The following is a 25999-nucleotide window of genomic DNA, read 5'->3' as shown; positions in this document are numbered from 1 at the left end:
TCTCTGCAAATGGCAACAATTCCTTTGTCCCAAGTGGCAACAATTCAACCTACTTTATTGGCGGCGTTTCGCTGATGTGGAGCGCTAATGCAGCGATGATGCCACGTAGTCTGGTTTTTTATTCAAGGTGGCAAAACAATCAGCAAATAAAGTATTACATGCAGTGGGGCCTACTGTCAGTCTCTCTCTCCCTTGTTTTGTTTATCATCTTGTTCCGGAGCACGCTGGTGAAGACGCCGACCAGGGTTTGAAAAATCGCCAGTTATCGATCGGTAACCGTGATTATTGACCTTAACGAGCCGCATCGACTTTATAAACCTACTGGTTTTTTAATTTGAATAAAAAAAATTCAAATTAGAATTGAAAAAAAAATTCTCTAAAAAATAGAGACAATTCTAAGATTATCTATGAAACAATTTTCAAAAAAATTATCGTTTGCATCACGAAATATGTGCTCAAACATTGATAGTTCAAAAAAGCCCAAAAAAGAAAAGGTCAAAACGGCCCGAATGCACAGTGCAAACGGCCCGTTTCATCCCAGCTCAATGGGATAAGGGCAAGAGCTCTTCTCATCACGTCGTTCCACAACTCACTTTCCCCTCACGTCGTTACACAACAAGAACCGAAGCTCCGTCGTGCGGCCGGCCAAATCCACGATGTTGCCACGGAAATCCGACGGAGAGAGCTAAAATATCAAGCGAGAAGGGTCGGTAACCAAGCACAAAGGAGTGGTAATCGACCACATTTGTCGAGCTGAGCGAAGCACCTGAAGCTGAGCGATTTTTGGCGCGATTTGATCAGTAACCGACTTAACCCGAGCGATTTTTTGCATAATTCGTTCGATGTGCTGCTTAGGAGAGCAGCGATTCAGTTTGTCATCGATTCGGTGGAGCTGGTCGATTTATTGCTTGATTTGCTTGGTTTTTGGCCCGATGCGCTCGGTTAATACGCGGTACTGGCAAAGGTAGTTAATTTTGGTGAAGTTAATTGTTTCTTGAGACATTTATGCATGGCTAGTAACATGACAACACATGTTTATTAGTTTAATATGCATGTACATAATTAATTTCCCTTGAAGGTTCTTTAAAATAGATTGATACATTTCGTTCACAGAGTATTATTAGCTTTGGTTTGGTTCAATGTTTACTCATAGTTGAAATTTGTGGAGTGTTAATATGATGATATATGTTGTTTTGCAGTAATCGATGATGGATAGAGATGTGGTGTGGATGTACAGGGACAATTTGGTCCCGGGGTTTAAGTGCAATTACTGCAAGAAGGAAAGAAAGGTGGTGGTGCCACAAGGTTGAAAAAACATTTGGCAGGGCGCGGAACGAATGTTATAAGTTGTGGTAAGGTATGTTCAGATGTGTGTGATTACTTCAGGCGTGAGCTTGATAGGACAAAAGATAAGAGGAAGGGAAGGTACAATGAGAGGCTTCGGAGGCAAGAGTTAGCAAGAGTTCAGGTAGATTTGACAAGCGATAATGAGGAGACGGAAGAGGAATAGGTGCAGTGTGCCATGGCTCAGTCTAGGGAGGAGGAAGAGTTCAGGATGAGGGTAAGTGATTTTTACAAGCATGGAGGTGGTAGTGGAAGTGCCAAAGGAGACAATGTTTTAAAGAGAATGCTTATGAGGTCATCTTCAACCAGGGAGACACCACCAAGTATCAGAGATTATAATATTGCTGTATCAAAAGCCCCTATGCAGCAGAGGATTGACACCGAGGCATGGAGTGCGAAGGGAAAAATGCAAATGAAGCTATTGGTTTGGCATGGTCCAAATTTTTCCCCACTTCAGGTATTCCTGGTAGAAGGGAGGATGACGCATTCTTTGTTGCTGCAGTGAAAGAAACACATAAATGAGGTGAGTGATAAAGTTTGTAATGAATTTTAATGTTTTCATATTCCTTTCATTTTGACTTATGACCATATGTTCTATATCAGGAGAGGGTGTCCCATCTCCAACTGGTTAGGATATAGATGGTAAGTACCTGGATGAGAATGAGAGTGTATTAAAGAAGATATTTGCTAGAATATCCAGAGTATGGTGTGACCATCATGTGTGATTCTTGGACTGGACCAACGCATATGAGTATTATTAATTTCCTTTTCTATTGCAATGGTCGTGTGTTTTTTCACAAGCTTGTAGATGCGACTGGCTACAGCCAAGATGCCAAGTATCTAAACAAGGTACATTATTTTGCTGAGTTGGTAACTTAGTATTGCAATTGTTGCATATTTATTTGGTTGATTCATTTATACAGAAGAAAAGATCAGTGGTCAATAATGTGAGGCTGCAAAATATTGTGCAGATCGTGATTGATAACGGGCCCAACTATAAGAAGGCATGTTAGGTTCTCAGAAGGGAGTATCCTGCTATCGTGTAGCAACCTTGTGTGACGCATACGATAAATTTAATGTTGAAATCAATTGGTGAATTTAAAGACCACGACATTTTCATTCAAAGTACAAGGTCCATATCGCGATGGCTGTACAATCATTCAAAGCTCCATGAAATGATGAAGACCGCGATTGGTGGAGAGTTGGTGAGGTGGAATATCACAAGATTTGGCACAAATTATCTATTTCTTGAAAGCTTTCTATGCCGAAGGGATAGGTTCATGTAATAGATGGCATCTAGTGAGCTGCAGTAGTCTCGCTACATTGGTTCTGACATTGGGAGATATGCACATGGTTGCCTATCCAGCTTAACATGTAGAAAGAACCTTAAAATGATTGTTGATTCCGTTCAGCCGTTGTATGTCTTCCTCCAATTTCTGATCAAGATAAGGTGCCAACATTGAGTGAGGTGCTCCTGAGATACACCGTTATCAAGCAGGAGTACGATTCGTTGTATCACAATGATAGGAGTACCTTTGAAAAGTACATGGCAATTGTCGATTGCAAAATGTATGATCTAACGAATGGGACCTACGTGAATGCCGGTGATACACTCTTACCACTTAAATTCTTATTATACTAATGCTTATGGTAATAATGCTTTGATCATCAACTTGCAGCGGGCGCATTGAATCCTCACACGCATTATGCATACGACATGGGTCCAAACTTGTTTAAAGATCTCCGAAGGCATTCGAGAGAACCGATGTTGGTACTATCGCGAAAGCACTTAATGAGGTTAAAATATATCGAACAAAGTCTCGATCGTTCGCTGATCCACTCACTTCACGGATGGCATGTGACGGCAGGACTCCACCTGGTACGAAATGCATTGACATATCTAACTGTTACATCACTTTATCTAATTTTCTAAACGTTAGACCACTTTACTACTTGCAACGCAATGGTGGTCTATGTTCTGTACACCTATTCTAATGATGCTTGCCATGCGCCTAGTGTCTCAGTACGCTTTATCTAGTGGGTGTGAGAGGAACTGGAGTATATTTGCATTTATTCACATGAAAGTTTGCAACCGGTTAAGCTAAAAAAGCTTCATAAGTTGGTATATTTAAACTACAACCTGAGAATACATAATGATTTGGATGCATGCATTAGGTCTATTGTTGATTATGATCCATTTCAGCGGCTTATGGAGCTCACACTGAATGAGGAGAATAATCCGCTCCGGGACTGGATGAAGAGGGGTAGATCAAATGCTATCGCAGAGCTTCATGAGTAGGACACAGATAGTGACATACCCCTACCGACTCATCTAGTTATAGACACAGTGAACCCAACTGATTTACAACGGCAGACTGAGGAACATACACTAGCACAGTAGGCTGCTAAAGTGATAGATGACACACACATGGGAAAGAGAAAGAAGCAAATTGTGCATCAAAAAAGAGCAAGAAGATTAAGGGTAAGGGTAAAAAAGATAAGTACCAAGCGATGAGAGTACGGATAGTGCCTCAAAGAGCCAAACTTACCAAGAGTCTAATGAGAGCAGCTCAAAGATAGATAGCGATGATGGTTAGGGAGGCGGTGCTTCTCCACACCCATCCTTTGCTGTTGCTCCCGTGCAATTCACTAGTGAGAGTCAGATTTCGCATGCCTCACAGGACTAGGACCGCGATGCCCCATCCTCACAAAGGCATGTCATATAGGGGGTATGATGGACCACAAGATAGTGCGAGCTATTCCAGCAACTATGACATGGAGAATAGTTCTGGATCGTATCCGTAAAATTATCATGTCCCTGATGCTCAATCAGAGCCTCCTATTCAGTGGATCTATGAGTGGTAAGACCCCAAGTTTTATGTCATATTGTAAGGACAATAGTCAACCACTTTTGCATGGACGAGGAAAAGTTAGGTAGAATTTAAGGCAAAGTTGCTATCTACACGATGAATAATGCTCATGTTCACTAAGGAGTACAATACAACTGAATTTAGTCGCCCCCGTTAGAAATTGGTGGTACTGAAGGTGATGATAATTTACTTTATGCAACTACTTTATTTACATACCATGGTATTATACTAATTTTTTCACCTCGTAGGTTACATATGGTATGGATACTATGCAAACTACATTTTAAATATTGATCATCGCTTTGGTAAGTATTATGGATGGCATGTGATTGTGCTTCTAACTTTTGTATGGACAATTCAATATATTTATTAATTTGATGTGCTACTTATGTAATGTATGCATATATTTGATGAAATAATTATATGGTCATACCCATATTACTATTAGTATCTATTTGTTTCCTTAGAAATATTCAGAATATAGCAAATATCATACCAAAAAATTTCCTGATTAAACAAAACATACCAAATCCCATACCAAAATTTTCCCTATTTTTTCTAGTTTTTTATGTTTTTTTATTTTCCTTCATCTTCGTCGAAATTCGAACAATGCAGTCGGTTACCGCTGTAATATGGTCGACTTTTGACCAATTCGTTTGAATTTATGTCAGTTCAGTAATCGTTAAAATCGGTCGATAAAACATAAAATATGGTTGGTAACTGATTCAAACCAACCGGTTACTAATTCGTTGGTCTGAGTTCTCGCTAAATTTGCAAATTTAATGAAATAAATTTATCTGAATTTTTACCAATTTTTACCTGATTTTTGTGATACCGTGATTTTTCGGTAACCGCCGACCACCGATTTTCGAACACCAAACATATTTGTGAACCCGGTCCTCGGCTCGATCTCCCGCGCGTTGAACTCGTTGAACACCTGGCAGAGCACGAACGCGTTAAAGATCATGGTGTCGTTGGCCTTCTCCCTGACTCCGAAGATGGCGCGGCCGCGGTACTGCAGCACCAGCAGCACGGCCACCTGGAACGCGGCTTGCGCGGCGAGGTTGCGCCACATGGCGTTGCTGATGAGCGGCGCCGTGCGGCCGATGGGCGGGCGACACATGAGCGCCTTGGTGGGCGTGTCCGTCGCCAGCGCCAGCGCGCCCATGGTGTCCATGATCAAGTTCACCCACAGCAGCTGCACGGTCGTCAGCAGCATCTTGCCCGTGGTCACCGCCTACACGAAGTTGATGACGAGCGCGGCGACGTTGATGGTGACCTGGAACTGGATGAACATCTGGATGTTGTTGTACGCGCAGCGGCCCCAGCGGGTGGCCGTAAAGATCTCGAGCTGCTGATCCGGCGGCATGGCGCGGAGCTCCCTCGGGGTCGTTTCTGGAGATGATGCCGCACTCTGGGAAATGGAGCAACAGTGACACGGCTAATTTGATCCAACAATGCATTATGCAACAAGCTTATTTAGAGTTTGTTTGGTAGAGCTCTTTCTAATTTAAATTTTTTTTTGGAAGAGTGATTCTCTGATGGAAATGATTATGTGGCTAAAAGTGATTTTTTAGTCATTCTTTAGAATAAATTATATAGAGGAGTTAATTCTGTGCGGAAAGTGAATTAGACGAAACTATTTTTTTTAGCTCCACAACTTCTAATTCATTTCAGATAATCACTCCTACAGATTTCATTAAGATAGCTAAAAGTTGTTGTTTGACAGAGCTCCCCTGATTCCAGCCGGGAAGCTGCTCTAACAGCTCTGCCAAGCAGGCCCTTACCAGGATCCTGAATTTGTGCGCGAACTGGGACACGACGGGCCTCTCGGCGAGCGTGGCGACCTTGCGCCTCCGACGGTGAGCCATCTTGGCAACCAGCTCTTCCATCGCACGGTGGCCACGCACAGTCCAGACGACGAGCCCCACTCAGCTTCTTGACGATGCACCTGACGCGGTCGCGTGGGGAGCCACCGTCGGAGTTAGAGGCCAGGTCACAGGTGCGCGGCGTGGTGGGCCCCATGGCCTCGATCTCGCGCCACCGCTGGATGAGCGATGACAGCAACGACGCAGGAGCGTCAGGCGGGGGAGGCGACAATGCCGACGGTGACGGCGGCAATGGCTCCGGTGGAGGGGACGCGGGAGGTGGGCTACCTACCAACCGAGGCAACGTCGCCGGAGGCCAAGAATGGTATGACGCGGAGACCGACGGCGCAGAGATGGACGATGAGTATGGACAACCCAGCAACCGCAGAGCGGACTGCGCCTGAGGTTGCCCGTAGTCCCCCTGCAATGCGACGTACGTAGACACCGCCGCTTGCTGTGGGCGCAGGAAGGGATCCACGTACCCATTGCCCATCACCACCACTGCCCTCAAGAACCTTCACATCAGCAAGTCGTGCCCGCGCAGCTAGGGGATCTGCAGCTCCATGCTGACTGCCAGATCTCCCATCCGTCGTACCCGTCGACAGCTCAGGGGACTGCGGCGACGAAGCAGAGCCCACTGCCACCGGAGACTCGCGTCAACGACAAGGGCGCCTCAAGATCTAGGCTTCCCCACACGCGCCAATAGATGCACCACAAAACCAAGCGTCAAGCATCGCACCTCTCTTGTCCGGTCTCACCACCCCCTCTTCCTCCCGCGCGCTATCACGCCTCTCCCCTCTGGCCTCCATCGCCACACGTGCCAATAGGTGCACCACCAAACCAGGCATCAGACGTCGCACCTCTCCCGCCCGGTCTCACCGTCCTCTCTTCCTCCGTCGCACCTCTCCCCTCTGGCCTCCATCCCCTCCAGCTCCTTGCCACTTATGATTAAACCACCATTAAAACCAATTAAATAGGAAAATTGTATTGGTTTAAACCGTTAAAAAAATATGAGATGCCTGATTTTACAGTTCGAAGAGGAAAACAAGATTCGAGCAATATTTGAATGAAGCAATATATACTTTTTCCTTTCAGAACACATACAAACCTATTGCCTCTTTCTTCTAAATGAAGGTCTCAACCATGCAGCCCATAGAATGGCAGCAAAGCACCCGGGAGCTTTACCCACTAAGCAAAACTAGAACCAGAATGACCAACAATTTAAATTCCATTTCACCGCCATCACTTATGAACATTATGAAACTTATGTTTGTATCGTCTAAGGGAAACTTTGGGAATATATCCGTATCTCTTACTGCAGAGCTTTATCATGACGATGCTCACGTATTGTTTGCTGCTTCAATACATTATTGCCAGTCAAGCATGCAAACGATCAACCTTCAAATGGTTTCACTAGCATCACACCATCATGACGCACAACTTCACATCCTCGTGCACTTATATGCATAGTTTCATATCCAACATATGAATATACAGATGGCCCACATGACACCACTCTGAACTTGTGAGGATGAGACCCTCACAAGAAAACATTTACTTTTCCGAAAAATTAAGGTGACATTTAGGACAAACCATTCTCTTATTATGTACGAGACCAATATATCTGAAGCACTGCCTTTGCTTACAGATCAACGGGCATTAGTTGCTCTAATATAAACCACTAAAAATCAGGAATCAAGTTACCCCAAAAAGAAGAAATAGTGGGCAGAGAACCAAAAGACCTGTAACCTACACGAACCTAGTCAGCTATCATCAGATCGTTAGGGAATTGTCCGAAGATGTCGGGGCAGCCTTCCCAGCTGCTTTTTTCTCTGGATTCCCAGTAACCACCAACGTAACGGTATGTGTCAGTAGCTTTGTCCTTTGCAAACCACCGAGGCTTCCACCCGCTCTCTTGCATCTTTCGTGCCTGCAATACAGTTGGTACAGCTCAGTTAGCCTTCAAAACTAATCAGGTCAAACTGCCCAAGTTAATAGTATTAAATCCAAATGAGGTAAACTGAGCGAACATGTTATGATAAGGTACAAGTCTATCACAGTAGAAATTAGAAATTTAACTTCCGCTGTTTCTCATTTTCTGACTCATTTTACCTTTTGTTCTCTAACTTCTCAACATGTTATCATGGTTGAAAACATTTGTTATGACAGATTTCTCAATCCAGTTTGCTAGGATCACATATACTGTCCCGTGCAAGTCACAAGTGCAAAACCCCCAAAGCGTATGCACGTAACCATCATCACAGTAGGTCATGTAATTTCGGGACATTTCTCACAGGTTGTTAATTAAAACAGAAATTTAATGCATGTTTGCGAACAATACACTCACGACACCGCAGATATATGTGGAACAGTATCTTTTGCTGCTGTTGCCATAATGACACCAGCGTGCCTTGCTTTATCTACCTGTTCACTCTCAAAAAGAACTTGCCACACATCCATACAAAATATTAAAGTGCCACCAAAAAACACAACTTTCACTTTAAAAGATGTAGTTCCATATACTAAAAATAATACCTATCCAAATCTTGTCGTGGAAACTGACACCCAACCCATAGTGGCCCGAGGTATGTGTACTCAATCAGCACGATACAAGCCTGACACAAAGGAAAAGTGGCTGCTGCAGTGTGATCCGCGAGCAGCAAACCTAGCTAAGAGAGCAGAAAACTAAATAGCACCTGAGAAAGGAAGCAGTCTAGTATGTTCATTTGGAAAGAGGGACAGATGAAGGTAGAGGCTATTAAGACGATATTTATATAGTTCAGTCAACAATCTTAATATACAGCACATTAATTTGTAACCATATTTTCATAGTATACCTATGCAAACTTCATTCAACCTTATTTTCTTCATGCATAAAATGCAAACTGAACACGAATGTGTTCCAGAACATGTCTAAAAATATGGCAAATGCTGAATCTGCAATGCAGCTTGAGGAATGTTTGTTGTGCCTGAATTGCAATAATTACCAATGGATAGTCCAAAGTCTAATAAATAAAGCATGTGAAAGTTAAAGATCATAGACTGACCTGCCGCTGTCTCTGTTCAAGCCTCAACTTCTCAGCATATGCCCTTTCATATTCACCATTCTCTAGACATCTCTGATCCGGTCGTAATCTTGAATCTGTTGGTGGCAGTTTTTCCTGCTTACATGTTGAAAGTATGAGCCTGAACACAATAATATGATCTTGACATGAAACTTGATATCAGACATAATCATCCTTACCTTCAATCCAGGGGTAAGTTCATTCAAAGTAATTGCAAAGCGAGTGAAATTGTATCGAGTGGGAAACTTAGGTGGTTTGCTTCTTATCCACAACAAATGGGCCTCGGAGAACTGTTCAGATCCCTTGCCTTTTCCAAAGCAATCACCCATTACATAGTGCATGCTTTCATCCCACTTCCCAAATAGTGTAGCAACAGTTCGACCACTTCTATCCTGAACAACACCTTGCACCTGCATTTGCATCGGCTGAACTGAATCAAGTGTGCTAAAGTAAACTAAGTCCATATATGTGAGCATATGGCACAATCAGAAAGTTGTGTACTTAAAAAAATAATGTTTAGTGTAGAGAACTAATGCCGAATTCAATAATGGGTCTAAATTTCACAGAAAATCATTTTTCAACTGTGATTGAGCAAGCTAATAGCAGTTTTTACAGATTCATTTCCTTTTCTAAAGGGTGTATTTTCTTTGTGAAGTTAGGTGGGGTGAAATGGGAATGAAGGGGACCATGACTACACCTAGAAATGAGTTTACATTTAAAACGTTTCTGGGAAAGGAAATGGAGGAAAGAGAACCAGAGGATGCTCTGGGATTGGGAATTGGTGGCTACTTCTGCATTATCACCATTTCATTTACAGAAGTAGGTCATATTTGATAATTGGACTGGCGAGTATATGCAAATTAACTAAATTGCACCCTTTCAGGGTATATCCCCACACAGCATCCTAACTAACTAGAAAGCATTTTAATTTTCAATCAGTTTACATCCCAGACACCTAAAGATACATGCATTTATATACAAATTCAAGTAATCATGAAAGCACTCTTTACCACTGCCATAAAACTCACTTCAAATTTCCAAAAGCAATTTAATTTTGATAAAAAGAAATTGATTCCCGCAACAGAATAATCCTAACAAATACCATGTCAATGTATCCAATTGATTGCTCCATGTCAGAGTTAAGGACACTGGAACTGACCGATTCCAGTTTCCTTAGCCCTTTTGTTAGGACAAAAACAGAATATCTTAATTGCTTTTTTTTCCTTCCTTTTTTCCTATTTGCAAACAGTCTGGGAGATTAAAAGATGCAATGACCAACCTAATGGTCTACAAGTTAGATTTCGAATACGGGTTTAGGGCAGTGAACCAGCTGAAGTGGGTACTGAAAACCAGGCACAGCAGGTTTCACCGGTTATCAGCACGAACCGACCAATTTAATTGGCTGGTTCTTTGAACCCTGCTCCGATTTGAATTGAGAGATTCTACAATCTGCATATACATTGTTACCAATAATTTTTTACCAAGTTGATAGATCGTTAATCATTGTTCACTAATCACTAGTGCACAACAAAGCTCTTATTGTATGAATTTGTCCTTTTTGTATAAGCTTTTTCAGATATGCGAATCTACAACAGTTAAAGTGCACATGCTTAAGACTCATGCAGCTGAAATTATTTCAAGCTAGACTTTACACTCCACAGAGCCTAGAGCTTTCCAAGATTTGCTCCCATGCAATCTTCTGAACAAAATTTGAGAAAAATCATGCTAGAAACTCAAAACTTTTCCCATACTGATAAAAACTAAGAAGTTTTGCCATAGTATGTATCACTTGCCTAGCTAAAAGAGAGATTAAATATAATTTAGTCAGGATCACCTGAATGAACAATGACCGATGGCCTCCCACCTCCGCTCCTCTCCACCCCCTCCTCTCCCCGATGCCCCCCACCCCCACAGCCCCACATCGGCGTCTCCTCCAGCTCCGGCGGCCACCGACCGGGCCCTGCCCTCCCCTTTGCGGCAGGTTGCCTCTCCTTCCCTTGCACCGTGTTACCCTTTATCTCCTCTAGCACAGCCTTTTCTTCTTGTGGGTCACCCGAAGGCGTTGCGGTGGCGTGATGTTAGTCCGATTTCCCCCATGTCTACCAGCCCAAGCTCGGAGCTCCATGCTCCTGCTTCATTTTGCGATGCGTTGCTTGGTGTGGCTCCCGTGGAGGTGGCGACGGTCCTCCCGGCCACCTCGAAGGTCCCGCCAATTGTTGCTCACCGACCTACTGTGGTGCAGTTCCAGTCCGGTGGATCAAAGACTGACGAGTGGCAGCTGGTGGTAGGGCGTCGTGACAGGCGGCGGCGTCTGCGTCCTCAACAGCAACTTCGCAGACCAATTCAGTGTATCTACGAGGTAAATGCTTCAATTGCTTCTCCAAGTCCCACTGCGCTGCTCGGTGTCGTCAGCAAACTCACTGTTTCCGTTGCCTTGCTCCTGGACACCGATCCTTCGAGTGCTCACGTTTTCGTCCGCAGTCGTCGTTGCCCGACATTGGGGCCCATCTCCCTTCTCAGGAGAAGCATCATTTCGGCTGGCGTCACGTCTCGCCTCCATTGTTACTGGGGCATGCCAGTTTTGGTGGTCCTTGGCCGCGTCTAGGTGCGCCCTCAGTTGGGGGTGTGTCTGCGGCGGTGCGTTCTGCTCCATCTGATGGCCGGGGTGCTCAGGGTGGACATCGTCTTCGCCATAGGCCTCGCAGGCGCCGTTCTGGGGGCGCTGGCCCCTCGGAGCCCTCTTCTTCGTCGGTAGGTGAAGCTCCGGGGTGCCCTGTTCGGCAGGGCGTGGAGATGGCTGCGCCAATCGTCGTCGACAACCCATCTAGGGAGTTCTATGTGCTTAGTCGCTCTCAGAGTATTGTGGGGGTGGAGGAGGAACTCCGTTGTGCGGTCTTTGTTTCGGTTGCCGGTACCAAGCATTCTGTCTCCCCGTGGGATGTGCTTGAGGCCATTGCTGTTAAATTTGGTTTGGACGCCAACTCTTTGTCTATCCATCCTTCGGCTCCGGAAGACTTCCTTCTTCCTGATGACGCGATGGTTGATCTGGTTATTAATGGTGGTCGGCCGGTTCAAGCTTCCGGTCTGATTTTGCTCGTTAAGCGCTAGACTAGGCAAGCTCATGCGGTCGAGAAGGTCTTGCCTTACTTGGTTGATCTGGTCCTTCATGGGATTCTGGCTCATGCTTGGGATTTGTCAACGTGGAGCAATTGCTAGGGAGGTATTGTTGGATTCAGCAGCTACATCCTTCAACGGCGGACCGTTCAGACTTGTCCTTGTTTCGTCTGTCGGCGTGGTCCGGTCATCTACATTCGTTTCCCTCCGATTTGGACCTTCTCATTGTAGAGCCAACGGAGGTCGGGTCTGGTGAGGGTCCTCCGGTGAAGAGAACATTGGCGTATAAGATTGATATTGTTCTTGCGGTTGTCCATGGTCCCTCTCCCTCTCTGGATTCGTTGCTTTCTCCTGATGACGATGGCAATGAGGATAGGCAGCGTCACCAGCGGTTTGGGCCCTCGCCGAGCGGTGCTGGTGCGCCGGGAGGCTCTAGCATCTCTGGTGGTGTCGCAGCTCGCGTCCCCGTACAGCTGCAGTTGGGTCCTAGCTGCGCTTGAAAGGTCCATGTGGCCGCTGGGGTGGCGCCATTGGCTCCTGTCGCTTCGGATGATGATGTGGCCTTTACTTTGTTGTCTGCTGCCGCTTCGGTTGCTTCCCCCCAGTTAAAGATGGCCAACTGGGCCGGGCCTAACGGGCCAGCCCGCGGCACGGAAAAATTGGCCCGGCCCAGGCACGGCACGGCACGAAAGTAAATGGGCCGTGCCGGCACGGCACGGTTAGGCGGGCCGTGCCTGGGCTGGAGCCGCGGCACGCCGGGCCGGCACGGCACGGCCCATTTAAGTTTTTCTATTTTTTAAGGTTTTATATAATTTATTTATCCCTAATACATAAAGAGATCCTTAACAGGGTGGTAGAGTCATTGCTTCCCATGTACGAGGTCTTGAGTTCGATCCCTGCATTCGGCGGTTTTTTGATGTTTTTCGGGATTTTCACGTGTTAACGGGCCGCCAGGCCAGAAAAATACTAATGGGCCTATCGTGCCACGGGCCGGCACGGCACGGCCCGATCTTAAATGGGCCGTGCCTGGGCTGCAACCACGGCACGTGGGCCGGCACGGCACGGCCCGTTTAGCTAACGGGCTGTAACGGGCCGTGCCCAAAACGGGCCGTGCCTGACTGGGCCCGTGCCGTGCCGGGCCGGGCCGCCCATTTGGACATCTTTACCCCCAGTCTTCGCCATTTATGGCTTGTTCGGGGGGTACAAGGTGGACGCAGGGCGCAATGGGTCTTTGGCTGCGGCTGCCATCACTGCGATGTGAGATGTCTACGCCTCTGTCCCCTCGATTTGGTTGGATGAGGATTCTCTTATTATGGGTGACGCTGCGGTGGGTCCTGGTGTTTCTATGTAGGTTGTTGATCGGGGTATGGATGTGACTGTTCCTCCCTAGGTGATGTATTGTGGGAGCACTGGAGTCGACTTCGTGTGGGTCGGTTCCTTGTTCGGGCCTTCATACAGTCACGGGGGAGTTTGGGGCTATTTTGCAGTTCAAGGCCTCATCTGTGTTTGTTTCGTCTGCTGCTCAAGCTAGTTTGTCTCCATTGTCTGCCTGTTCTTGGCGTGGGAGAGTCTGCAGGTGCTCCTTCTAAGCCTTTGTTGGTTTATTCGAGACAACGGCGCCAGATTGGGAGGCAGGGTGCCCCAGTCGCTAGACCAGTCTCTAGTTCCTCTCCCTCTTCGCTAAGTATTCCTAATGATCATCATTCTCACACGTTCATTGCTCAAGTTTCCAAGTTAGTTGATAGTCTCCTACCTCTTCCAAAGATTCAGAAGGGTCTGCCGCTGGGTTCCTTGCAAAGGCGTAGCAGACGTGTGGCAGGGGTTGCTCTGTGGTCTCCGGGGCCTAATGTTAGAGGTACTCGGCGCAACATCATGATAAAATTGGGGCTCTTGTCTGATAAGGAGCAGCTTGATCAATGTGCTCAAGATTCTTATGGCAGGTTATTTGAGCAGCCTCACTCCGGCTCATTTGTCTGCCTTGGTGGCCATTTTCAGTTGATCTTTTGAGGATGTTGATCAAATGAGGATGGCGGAGGTCTCTGTGTTGGGTTGATTGTCTCTAGGTGTGTTTTCTTTCTGGTCGCTCTTCGTATTTTGTTTCAATGAATTCATGTAATATTTTGATTTGGAATGTGCGTGGTCTTAACAAGCATGTGAGACATGATGTTGTCAGTGAAGTGGTGTTTTCCTCTAAAGCAGACATTGTGTGCTTGCAGGAGACGAAGGTGGCCTCTATTTCTTCTCGGCTGCTTCTCTCTGTGCTTGGTACTGAGTTTGATCGTCATGTTGCCCTCCCAACTGTTGGTACAAGGGGCAGTATTTTCATCGCGTGGAAAGGGGCGGTCTGTGAGGCCCTTGGTTCTAGAGTTGACAGCTATTCCACCTTGGTTCAGTTCGCTCATCAAGATGGGCATCTATGGTGGTTCACAGGAGTCTACGACCCCTAAGTTGATGCAGAGAAGTTGTTTTTGCAGGAGCTGCGTGATATCCGCGCTCTATGCGTTGGCCTGTGGCTTGTGGCGGGTGATTTTAATTTGATATATCAGGCGGAGGATAAGAATAATTCTAACTTAAACCGTGCACTAATGGGTCATTTCCGCCGTCTATTAGATGACTCTGCGATCAAGGAAATCTCTCTTTTTGGGCGAAAGTTTACTTGGTCCAATTAATGTGTTTCTCCAACTCTTGTAAGGTTGGATCGGGTGTTCTGTACGATGGAATGGGAGGATATTTTCCCGAATTCTATGCTGCAAAGTTCGGCTTCTATGGCCTCGGATCATTGTCCCCTAATTCTTGGTCTCAAGGTCAATACCCGCAGCAAACGGTGTTTCCATTTTGAGAGTTTTTGGCCTTCTCTTCTTGGTTTTCATGATGCGGTGCAGCAGAATTGGGATGCTCCGGTCTCGGCTGTGTACCCCGTTGAGCGTTTCTTTATCAAGTTTCGCGGCTAAGCAGAGGCCTTCAAGGTTGGAGTCAGCAGAGGGTGGGTAATATTCGATCTCAGCTTTCCATGGCTAAGGAGATCCTTCATCGGCTAGAGATTGCGCGTGATCTCCAGCTCTTAGTGTGGAAGAAGACTGGTTGCGCAGGAAGCTGAAACTTCACTGCCTTAGTTTGACATCTTTGGAGCGCTCCTTCCACCAACAGGCTAGGTTTCAAAAGAGAAAATTTCAATTCCAAACTACAAGTTGATGATCAGATCATGACATGTCATGAGGAGAAGCATGCTGCAGTTTTTGAGTTCTATTCTAATTTGATGGGCTCTGCAGTTGAGTGTACCTCTACTTTGGATCTTAGTTTTTATCAACACTCCTATGATCCGGAGTCTTTAGAAGGGCCATTCACTGACGAAGAGGTTTGGGTAACAAACAAGGACCTACCATCGGACAAAGCGTCAGGTCTTGATGGTTTTACTGGAAGGTTCTACAAATCTTGCTGGTCTATTATCAAAATGGATCTGTTGGGCACTTTGGTGGCAATTCATCAAGGAAAGGGAGCCAGGCTGAGGTTGCTAAACACAACCTTCCTCACTTTATTGCCTAAAAAGGTGGATGCCTTGCTAGTAAATGATTTTCGTCCCATCAGTTTGATTCTGAGTTTCGCCAAGTTGGTCACAGAAGTCTTGGCTAACAGATTGGCGCCGAAGCTTTCCTCCATGGTCTCAACTAATCAAAGTGCTTTTGTTCGGAGGCGTTGCATTCAAAATAATTTTATGCTTGTCCAACAAACGACGAAGCGGCTGCACAGTCAAAAGAAACCTCATATTCTTATCAAGCTGGACATTTCTAAAGTTTTTGATTCGGTTTCTTGGTCTCTTTTGCTGGAGGTATTACATCATTTGGGTTTTGGTCGTTGTTGGTGCAATCTCATTTGCAGCCTGCTATCTACTTCTTCCACCCGTGTTTTATTAAATGGGGAGCCAGGAGAGGTGATTAGTGCATCAAAGGGGTCATCGGCAGGGTGATCCCCTCTCACCTATGTTCTTCATCCTTGTTATGGATGTTCTAAATTCTCTTATTAACCGTGCTAGTGATGAAGGGTTGTTGCAGCCTCTCTCAACCCAGGGAATTCAACATCAGGTCTCTTTGTATGCGGATGATGCGGTTCTCTTTCTCCGGCCGGTCGCTGAAGATTTCAACTTAATCAAGCAAATTCTTCAGCTGTTTGGTGAGGTTTCGGGTCTTAGGACCAACATCCTCATGCTCGGTTTCTCCAATTCATTGCAGTGAGGAGGACTTGGTGATCATTCGGGATTTTCTGCCTTGTGACGTAAAGCTTTGTCTGTGCACTTATTTGGGCCTCCCGCTGACAGTTCGGAGACCTTCCAAAGTCGTCCTTCAACCGCTCGTTGACAAGGTCTCAGATAATCTCCCTGGCTGGAAGGCTTCTTTGTTGAATCGTGCTGGTAGGCTCATTTTGGTGCGCATGGTTCTCGCAGCGACACTGATTTACCAAATGATCGCCATGGATCTTCCCAAGTGGGTGTTCAAAGCTATTGATAAAAGACAACGAGGCTTTCTTTGGACAGGTCAAGAACAAGCTAAAGGTGGTAATTGCTTGGTGTCTTGGCAGCGGGTGCGTCGGCCTTTGTATTTTGGTGGCTTAGGTATTCATGATTTGGTGACTCTTAGCTGGGCCCATCGGATGAGGTGGTTGTGGCTTCAAAAGACGGAACCATCGTGTCCTTGGGCTGGTTTTCAAATTCAAGTTCATCCGAATGCAAAAGCTATGTTTGCCATGGCTACTGCCACTCTGGTTGGCAACGGTATCAATACCAAGTTCTGGTCTGATCGTTGGTTGCATAGTCATACTATTGCTGATTTGGTTCCCCATCTCACTTCTTTAATTTCTCGAAGGGCGATCAGCCATAGGACGGTTTCCCAGGCTCTTGAAAATAGGCGTTTGGGTGCCTGGTATCAAGGGAACCTTTTCGGTGAGGACAATTGAGGAGTATTTCCAGATCTGAGATTTGTTGGAAGATTGTGTTCTTCAACCCGAGGTGCAAGATCAACACTCTTGGAAGCTTTCAGGTTCTGGGGTTTACTCTAGTAAGTCGGCCTACAATGCTCTCTTTGTTGGCTCGATTAAGTTTGCACCTTGGAAGCGAGTGTGGAGGTTTTGGGTGCCTCTACATTGCAGATTCTTCATTTAGCTTGTTGCTCATAATCGTTGTGGGACGGCGGATAACTTGGCCAAGCGTGGACTCTCACCTGGTGTCCTACCCCCTTTGTGATCAAGGCAGATGAAACAATCCATCACTTGCTAGTGTCTTGCGTGTTTGGCAGGCAAGTGTGGTTTGATATTCTTCAAAAAGTCGGTTTACAACTGGTGGCTCCGCAGCCGGGTGTGTCTGTGTTCTCCAACCGGTGGTGTCGCGCCATCAAGATGGTTGCTAAACTGCTCAGGAAAGGTCTCAATTCCCTAATACTCTTGTTGCTTGGGAAACCTGGAAGCACCGTAATGGTTGCATCTTCAATGAAGAGACCCCAAATGGTAGTGAGTTGCTGAGGAAGTTGGAAGATGAGGTTGCTCTTTGGTGTGCCATGGGGCTAAAGGCCTCTGGTCTCTATTTGTTCAGTTCTTTTTCGGTTTGTGTTTGTCTGTTGTGTGTTTTTCCCTTTTTGTTTTCTTTTTCTTCTTTTTTCTATTTGTGTTTTCTTATGTTGTACTGGTTTTGTTCTTTCTCCTATTAATAAAATGACATGCATCTCTCCTACGCGTTCGAGAAAAAAACAAACTGTGACGGAATGCACTAAAGAAGAAAATGGGAAGAACTGACATGCCGACCAAATAAACCCAGTGCTAAAGCAAAAATGATAATTACCTGATGAGGGTTGCGATCAATTATTGACTGCTCCTTGAACTTCAGCTTACATGAATACTCACGATTACCTTGTATGCGCATAGTACCATAGTGGTCACAATATAGCTTGCCCAATATGAGATTGTAAATTGAAGTGGTGACCTTAACATATATCCAGTCAGTTAATTTGACAGTTCAATCATTATTGCTAGTTATGTTATAGTACCTTGCTCCACTGGAAAACTTCACCATCATCAAACTCCAGTGTTAACACACCAACAGGATCAAGTTGAATGGAACGACCCCAGAATTTGCTCTTTAGGTTGCTATCAGCCCAAAACCTCCAGCCAGTTCCCTCGCAATGGCATGCAACGACCATAGGATGATGACTGACCTGGAAAGTGGTGTTTAAGATTCTTCATCAATCAAAATGCAAAGCAAATAGATCTAATCTTGCAGAAATCCTACAGTAGACTCTCAACACTCAAGTAGTCATGATTTGTGAGTCTTATACAACATATGCTACCTGAGGATCAAATAGGTACAGAGCAGTAAATCAGAACCAGCAGGTATATAGTGTTTGTCCAGTATATCACACAAGTAAAGAAATGGCATAAACACGATCCTATCACAAATACAGAGAGAGCAGTAAACAAAAACCAAGAATCAATGGCAGTGTTAGATATAATGTCAATCCCAATGTCCCAATTGCTAATTGACACTGCAGTTAGCCATTTATCAACAAAGAATTTTTAGGAAACCTCAGGCAACAACATAATGTTCAACAAGAAGCAATGCATGTAGCAAGACATAAAAAGTGAATCACTATAAACTATATGATGTGGATAACCCATATTTGTTTTACCATTTTAAGAAAATAAAAAACATAACCAAACTAGACAAATCATACTGTAAAGCCTCACTTTTCTGAAGTTCTCCATTGCAGTATTCTGTTAGACTGTTACACATTTTGAAAAGCATGGATAATAGGGAAAATTCAATAAGCACCAAACTTATAACAAGTTTATTTATGAAAAAGTTTTATTTACTGGCATACTGTACGAAAAAGCATGGTCAAATAAAAAAGGCATGAATATGACAACTCAACAAAGAAATTGTGCTTCATTAACAGACCTTTTCAGAGAAAAAGCGAAGGCCTTTGTCTGGATAGTCTGCTTCATATGTCTCCCCAAGAAGGGGATTAAAGGGCTTACAGCTTCTCCCATCTGTAGATGCATATCCAGAAACAGCAAATGCTGCTACGCTAAGAATCCTCATAAGACTATTCCCCTGGGTATTCATCACAAAATAGAGACGTGAGATGCATCAACTGTGATTATTCCTTATATGAATATGCACCTAAACATCGTTATTTGTAATTGGCTGTTGTCAGTAATCATACACAATGTGTAGCAAGTGAAATTTCTATTGTCAAACGACACCCAACGGTGGGAGAAAACCCAATGGTTGGTGGGTGGAAGACTTGGCACAAATATACTAAACAACAGTGCAGGAACATTGTTCCAGTATGGCAGATGCACCAGAATTAATTTATGAAACAAAACAGCCAATAGGAACGTTGCTCTTATTAGTCAGATAGTTAGAAAATCAGGCACATCCAAGTAGTTACCACTATTTTTTTTTCCTCTGAAACAAGGGGGTGACAGATGAACCAAACTGCTAACCTGCATCTTTTTATTAAGTGTGGGGCAAGGCGTGCACGGCAAGACGAAGTCCACATGATAGCAAGGAAACTTAATCTGTTTCCATGTCTATCATTTTTCATATCATTCACGTAATTAGTTTCTATATTGTTAGGATTCGTAAAAGTTAGCTTCCATAAGTTGTTAGGATACTCGCTACGTGAGGGGTATTGTAATCTTTGGCAAAGATGAAACAAAGAAAAGAGTACCTGGTCCCCATTTTTCTGTAGTCAGGAACACAACAAAGAGATTCTAATTTAGTTAAAATTAGACATCTGCCACAAGGAAGGATAGAGTATCATTAAGTGAATGGATTAGTTGCAAGTTGGAGATGGTATGATGCAAAATCTAACACATCAAATGTCTATAGCTACTTGCATTCAACATATTAAAAAAGATGCATGCAGTGTGAGCTTAAAAATGCTCAAAACAGGGAGAGGAAGAAGAAATACCCTTTTCCCCCATTCAGATGCACGATCAATAAGGTAGGAATACTCAAGATCTTCAAAACATTTTTGCAATGATGAGAGCGGTTCATTGAAGTATACTGGCAGACAAACTTTTGTGAGATCCTTTCCTATGTTGTCCTTGATCATTGACCACAAGCTTACACCCTTCTCTTTTTCAACTGGATCAGGCAGCTTCTTACGCCTTCTTACATATGGATAACTAATTCCAACAGACTTCATGGAAGGATCAATTCCATCCATTGGATAATCTTCCTCATCATCCGAACCACCTTCAGATCTTTGGAAATCAGATCCACTACTTTTAAAAGAGCTCGAGGATAGAAAATCTCTAGTATCAAAATAAATGTTCTCATCATCGTCAGTCTCTTCTTCAGCAGGATCTTGTGGTTCATTATAATCATCAGATTCACTAGCACTTCCTTCTGAAAAAGGAAAATGATAGTTCAATGTGCCAGTTAAAGCAAACCAAATAGATATACTTAATGTAAACGGTGTTCGAAAGAGAAGAATATCAAGTTATGCATAATAAAACCAAACTAAATGCACAGCACATTCAAGAAATTCATCCAAATCTGAGCATTACTTCCTTTCCCGAACAGGAGGGATCACAATTGCCATCAAAGCACGTGATTAATTAGGATCAAGGTAGGGTCTGGTAGGTTCTTCCAAAGTAACAGAGCCTAGTCGCTGTGTGATAATTGGATGGCTTGTCACAATGCTTAAATATGGGTTGGTAGTTAGCGGGGATGTTACTTGTCGTGGCTGCAGCCAGTGGTGATGGCCGGAGGGGTGGTTGCTATTTCTGGTGGCTTGTGCTTGGGATAATGAGAAGAGCACTTCAACGTACAACCTATAACTCAGACCGGGTAAGTAGGAGCAAAGGTGATGAGTTGAAGTGGACCTGCGCTGTCAATGAAGTACAATCTAATTATTTTGTAAGTGAACAAATATGGTTTACTTTGAACCTATTTGCATCTCAAAAGCCCTTTGGATAGGATATCAACCCTTCATAGATTCAATTACAAATTTAAAACACATTCAGATAACGAAGAATGTTTGAAACTATGTTTTACAAGAGTTGACCAAGGTCACACAGAATAATAATTCTTATTGGACGACTCATGCAATCTATCAGAGACAACCCTTATTACACTCCTTTAGAAAAATTCTGTCAGAGAGACTTCATACAGTCAATCGGGTGGTCAAAGCTCCTAGTAAATTTTTTTAAAAAGCCCAATAAGGTGCATGAATTAGCATACAAGAATCATGGCAATCGACAATCATACAAGAAGGACGCTGGAAGTATCGTTCAGTAACGATTCTATTTTAGATTTGTTTTTTTTAGATATGATTCTATTTTAGATATGATCATGCCAGCATAGCACATTTAAAAACCTCGGAATAATGTGTCCTCGAGAGAAAATGGAAAATTGAAAGGAGATTTCATGAGTGAATTAACATAACTTTTGCCATCACTAAGCTCAGTTTTGGCTCTAGCAATAATAGCAACAGGACTTCATAGTTCATATAACAGCCAAAACATTATACTATTATAGTGGTTTAGAAAGGCGAATGGTTATCTGTTATGGTTTGAAATTTCCTAGTGCTTTTACAATAATTACACATGGACGCCACTAGCTTCGTAATATTGGGGCCAACCAACCCAGCTATGCTCAATCAGATATAAACCATAGCCAACTAAATTGACTAAAATTCGGCTGAATTACAACTATTTTTTGCTATATACCGCTGGAAACAAGTTCGACCAGTAAGATGCAACATTGGAGTGGCATTTCTCCATGTAACTGTTTTTGTAGTGGAATATTAACATGGATGCATCATAACAATCAACAACTTTGACCCACAAAGGTACAGTACATTTCAAGAACAAGTGTAGCAGCCAGACAAGACAAACCATTCCACCAATTATCATACCACTATATTTCTCATTCCTTGATCTAGAAGCAGATCCATACTCTTTTGACTGTCTTTGGCTCTCATCAACAAGGGTATTCTCCAAATCGACCTTTTCTGTCTACAGCAAGGCAACAAAGGAATACTTCATCAGATGAGGATATCACAACCTAAACTTGTTATAGGTAGAAAGTTCCATAGGAAACATCAAAATACAGGTCTTAAAAATTAGTGAACATGGAAGGCAGAAAAAAGAAAGAAAATTTAAAACCTCTCATTTTGCAAATGGCAAAACTAGTTTACATGAATACAACAAAGGAAGATAGCTTGGGAGTGAAAACAATAAAAAGGTAATTGGTTATACTCTCTTCTTTCTGCACAACAAAGAATTATTTGCCCGATTTACCTTCTAAGCTCTAGTCAACTGGCTGACTTTCTATTCATGTGCTCTGTACGAGCATACTTGTTCATCTATACTAAAAGCCACCCGTTGCTTTCTCTTCTACAGCCACCCACCTTAGCAGTGTGCACAGGTCAATCCTATCCATCCAATCCTCCAACAATAGTAGCATTAACACAAGTGATGTGGCCCCTGACTTTTTATTCATGTGCTCTGTACGAGCGTACTTGTTCATCTATACTAAAAGTCACCCGTTGCTTTCTCTTCTACAGCCACCCACCTTAGCAGTGTGCACAGGTCAATCCTATCCATCCGATCCTCCAACAATAGTAGCATTAACACAAGTGATGTGGCCCCTAGTCACCAACACCTCACCTAATTAAAAGCATGCACTGCATTTACTAGTATTATTTGAGAATAGCAGTGTATAAACCTATAAGTTCCCAGAATGTTCCATTTTCACCACTTAAGCATTCTATATGCCGAATTGAATGGTATTATCAGGATGTTGACATGGAAATCTGAATCCCAGATGGACATGGAGTGTACTTTTGGTAGGTTCAGGGGGAATTCTTAATGCCCAATTACAAGGGCCTAAAAGGTTTCCACTACATTCGATAATGGAAAAATTTATGTATCAAACATTTGCCCAAATGCCAATCCAATGAAACATCTATTCTATTTAACTCCTTCTCCCTGCTCCTTGCTGGCAGCAATACCTTCACTCGTCCTCCCTTTACAGCTAGCTTTGATCCTACTTGTTATATCCTAAAACCAGGACACCTCCATGTCTTATTTACCCTCCACCCATTCCTCTTTCAAAATAGCCAGTACCACAGCACCACAGCTTGGGCATCGACCCTCCTCCTCGCAGTACCCTCTGTTCATACATAGTCAGCGACTAGCACCATTGTTCTTCTTGCAGTGACTACCCTCTTTAAGATTTGGGCATTGACCAGTGTTACTAATTTGGCATCCTCATTACTAATTATTTTCATCAATTCAGGGGGTCAATACTCTGTACCAGTGTTTTGACACAAGTACACAACTTGTCATAAAAATCCTCAATACAGAAGTTTATCAGCAACCAAATGCCAGTCAACCTGAGCTGAAACGAAAACAAGTGTTACTGAATAAATGTTTCATTTATATCGGGCCTTGACGCAACAAATATCCTAAAGCAGATAGCTAGATCCTAAGATTAAATGTATTGTGCTTATTGGCCATCAGTAAAACAAAAGAATGCCTACTAGATTAAAATAACAAAAGGTCAATCAAGGATTTTATTTTCTTTTTTAATGAAAGATGAGTATAACGGTTATAGCTTTTACATATGTTAGTAATAGGAAACCTAAAACTTAAGAGGAACGACATCAGCCCAGAAAAATATAAGTAGCAAGCTAACAGAATAACGAGTGTCCTATTTTGTCCTCTAAAGGACCAAAACTCAAGACAAAGCATCTTCTAAGCAAGGGATAAAAGGTCTACAATATACCCCCTGAAACTTTGGTATCTCAAAAGAAGCAGGCAAAACAAAACCAAAACAAACATATCAAACTATTAATTGAACTTTGGTTTTGTTTTTTTTCCTTCTGACAAAACATATTAAATAGAATGCATCAGATAGCTTTGGTAGCACATTCGATAAATAAATGTTCAGTACATTCGACCAAGTCACAGAAACAACAGCATAAGAAAATTAGAAGTAATGAAAACTTACAGCACGACCCATAGAGTTACAAATGAATTCAAATTTCCAATGTTTATAAGTAGCTTCGTACTTTTTCCTTCAACTAATTCGAGCATGTACAAAATGGATGAATGTCACATCATGACACACCATGCAATGAAAAAGCAACTGTTCCCATGTCATGCACAACCAAATTATGTTCGACCCACAAGTACGTTTAATGGAAGTACCTCTAGCTGGCGAAGGGTTTCCAGGAGAAATGCATGCTTCTGCTTGAGGAGCACAAGCTGCTTGTGCAGAGCCTCGAATTCAGCTTGAACGATCCTCTCGCTGTCAGCAATGGCCGGCTCGCTGACCCCTTCCTGCTGCAGCCGCTGCCTTAGGCGCTCCGTTGAGACCGCAACGGCAGCTGCGGTGTCCCCTAGCCCCACCATCTCGCTCGAGGACATCCTCGGGAACATCTCCTTGGTCGCACGCAACGCCTCCAGCCACGCGGTCCTGTCCTCCCTGGTTTCCGCCCGAAGGTGAAGCCTCTTCGTCCCCGAGAAGATCGAGAATCTCCTGTCGTCCGATCTGCTCTCCCTCACGGTTGACACCTGCACACGCAGCCACACCATTAGCAAGTCAGCAGCGGACGAAATGGATCTGGCGATCATGGAGGCGGACAGAACTGACGACCTTGAGGTGGATTTCACCGAGGGGCTTGCGAGGCTGGTGGTGTCCGTTGGACTGGGTAGAAGAGAAGGTGGAGGGGCGGGCGAGGCGTCGGATGGAGTCCTCGCCGATGACCTTGGCGCCCCGCTCGGTCTCGCGCGAGAGGACGATGCGGTCGGGCCCGTGGATCTTGTAGTACGAGAGCACGCCGTCGTGGAGCGCGAACCACCGCGGCCTCCACCCGCACCCGTAGTTGACCCACTTGTAGAGGATTCCCGAGATGCCGCCGCCGACGATCTCGTTCAGCTTCACCCCCTCGGGCAGCGACGAACCACCTCCTCCGCCACCGCTAGTCCCCGCCAAGCGCACCCGCCGCTCGCCGCCAGCCGAGTTGCTGCGCGGTGGCGGGGGCGGCATCGGCGGAGGATGCGGCGGCGGCGGCGGCGTCACGGCGGGGGCGCCCGCCACCGCGGAGGCGGCGGAAGAGGCCGCGGGGGACACGGGCACGAGGGGCGCGCAGCAGAATGGGTGCATGGGGCGGTCGGGATCGGCACCGGCGGGGGCGCGCGCGGTCGCCCCGGTTGCCGGCGTGGAGGCGGCAGGGGAAGCGGAATTTTTAGGTTTATTGTATTTTATTTTTGCGCTGGGAACGGACGCATTTTATTCGGGGGGCGGTGGGGGTGGGTGAGGGGTTTAAATGACGCCGGGAGATGGGGAGAAGAGAAGGGCAGGGTGGGCACTTGGGGCATGCGTCTACAGATGTACATTTAAATATTTTTTAAAAAAATTAGTATATATATTAGTATGTTTGTATGTATCAATCTCAAGTCCTGTGCTACTGAAAATAAGCTAATAAGCTACCATCGGCGAGATGTAACCCAGCTGCCCGTATGAAAATGTCCCGCCCGAACATCTCTGCACTCCACCGGCCCAAGGCCCATGCTGGCTGCCATTCCCCATGACAAGACACGAACACGTTGGCTCACATCTCCCACTATCACTCTCCTAGTCCTGGCGGCTACCAAACCTAGAAGCAGCTCGACATCGATATGGAGGGTGGGACCGTCAAGCACGGCGACGGCCGTAGCTGTGGCGCGGGCGTCG

The 25999-nt window shown here is 44.7% G+C and overlaps 1 protein-coding gene across 6 annotated transcripts; it reads right to left on the bottom strand.

Moving 5' to 3' along the window:
* Positions 1-7512: 7512 nt before the first annotated feature.
* Positions 7513-25575, bottom strand: LOC133913123 (oxysterol-binding protein-related protein 1C-like). Of its 6 annotated transcripts, none has more exons than XM_062356180.1 (11): positions 24920-25575; positions 24472-24837; positions 22214-22268; positions 20220-20659; positions 19199-19354; positions 18291-18458; positions 18086-18226; positions 9327-9557; positions 9130-9243; positions 8618-8697; positions 7513-8012 (listed from the first exon to the last, which is right to left on the bottom strand). In XM_062356180.1, the coding sequence occupies exons 1-11, from the start codon at positions 25427-25429 to the stop codon at positions 7856-7858; spliced, it is 2418 nt and encodes an 805-aa protein (XP_062212164.1). In that variant the 5' UTR covers positions 25430-25575; the 3' UTR covers positions 7513-7855. The 6 variants fall into 6 exon arrangements, 5 of the variants coding, with proteins under 5 accessions (XP_062212164.1, XP_062212163.1, XP_062212166.1 ...); XM_062356179.1 differs by having other exon boundaries at positions 22173-22272; positions 24920-25574; XR_009908994.1 differs by having other exon boundaries at positions 7874-8012; positions 8618-8720; positions 22173-22272.
* Positions 25576-25999: the final 424 nt, after the last annotated feature.

This window comes from Phragmites australis, chromosome 3 (assembly GCF_958298935.1).
Source record: "Phragmites australis chromosome 3, lpPhrAust1.1, whole genome shotgun sequence".
In the NCBI taxonomy this organism is placed as follows: Eukaryota; Viridiplantae; Streptophyta; class Magnoliopsida; order Poales; family Poaceae; genus Phragmites; species Phragmites australis.
This window is presented reverse-complemented; position numbering and strand designations above follow the sequence as displayed.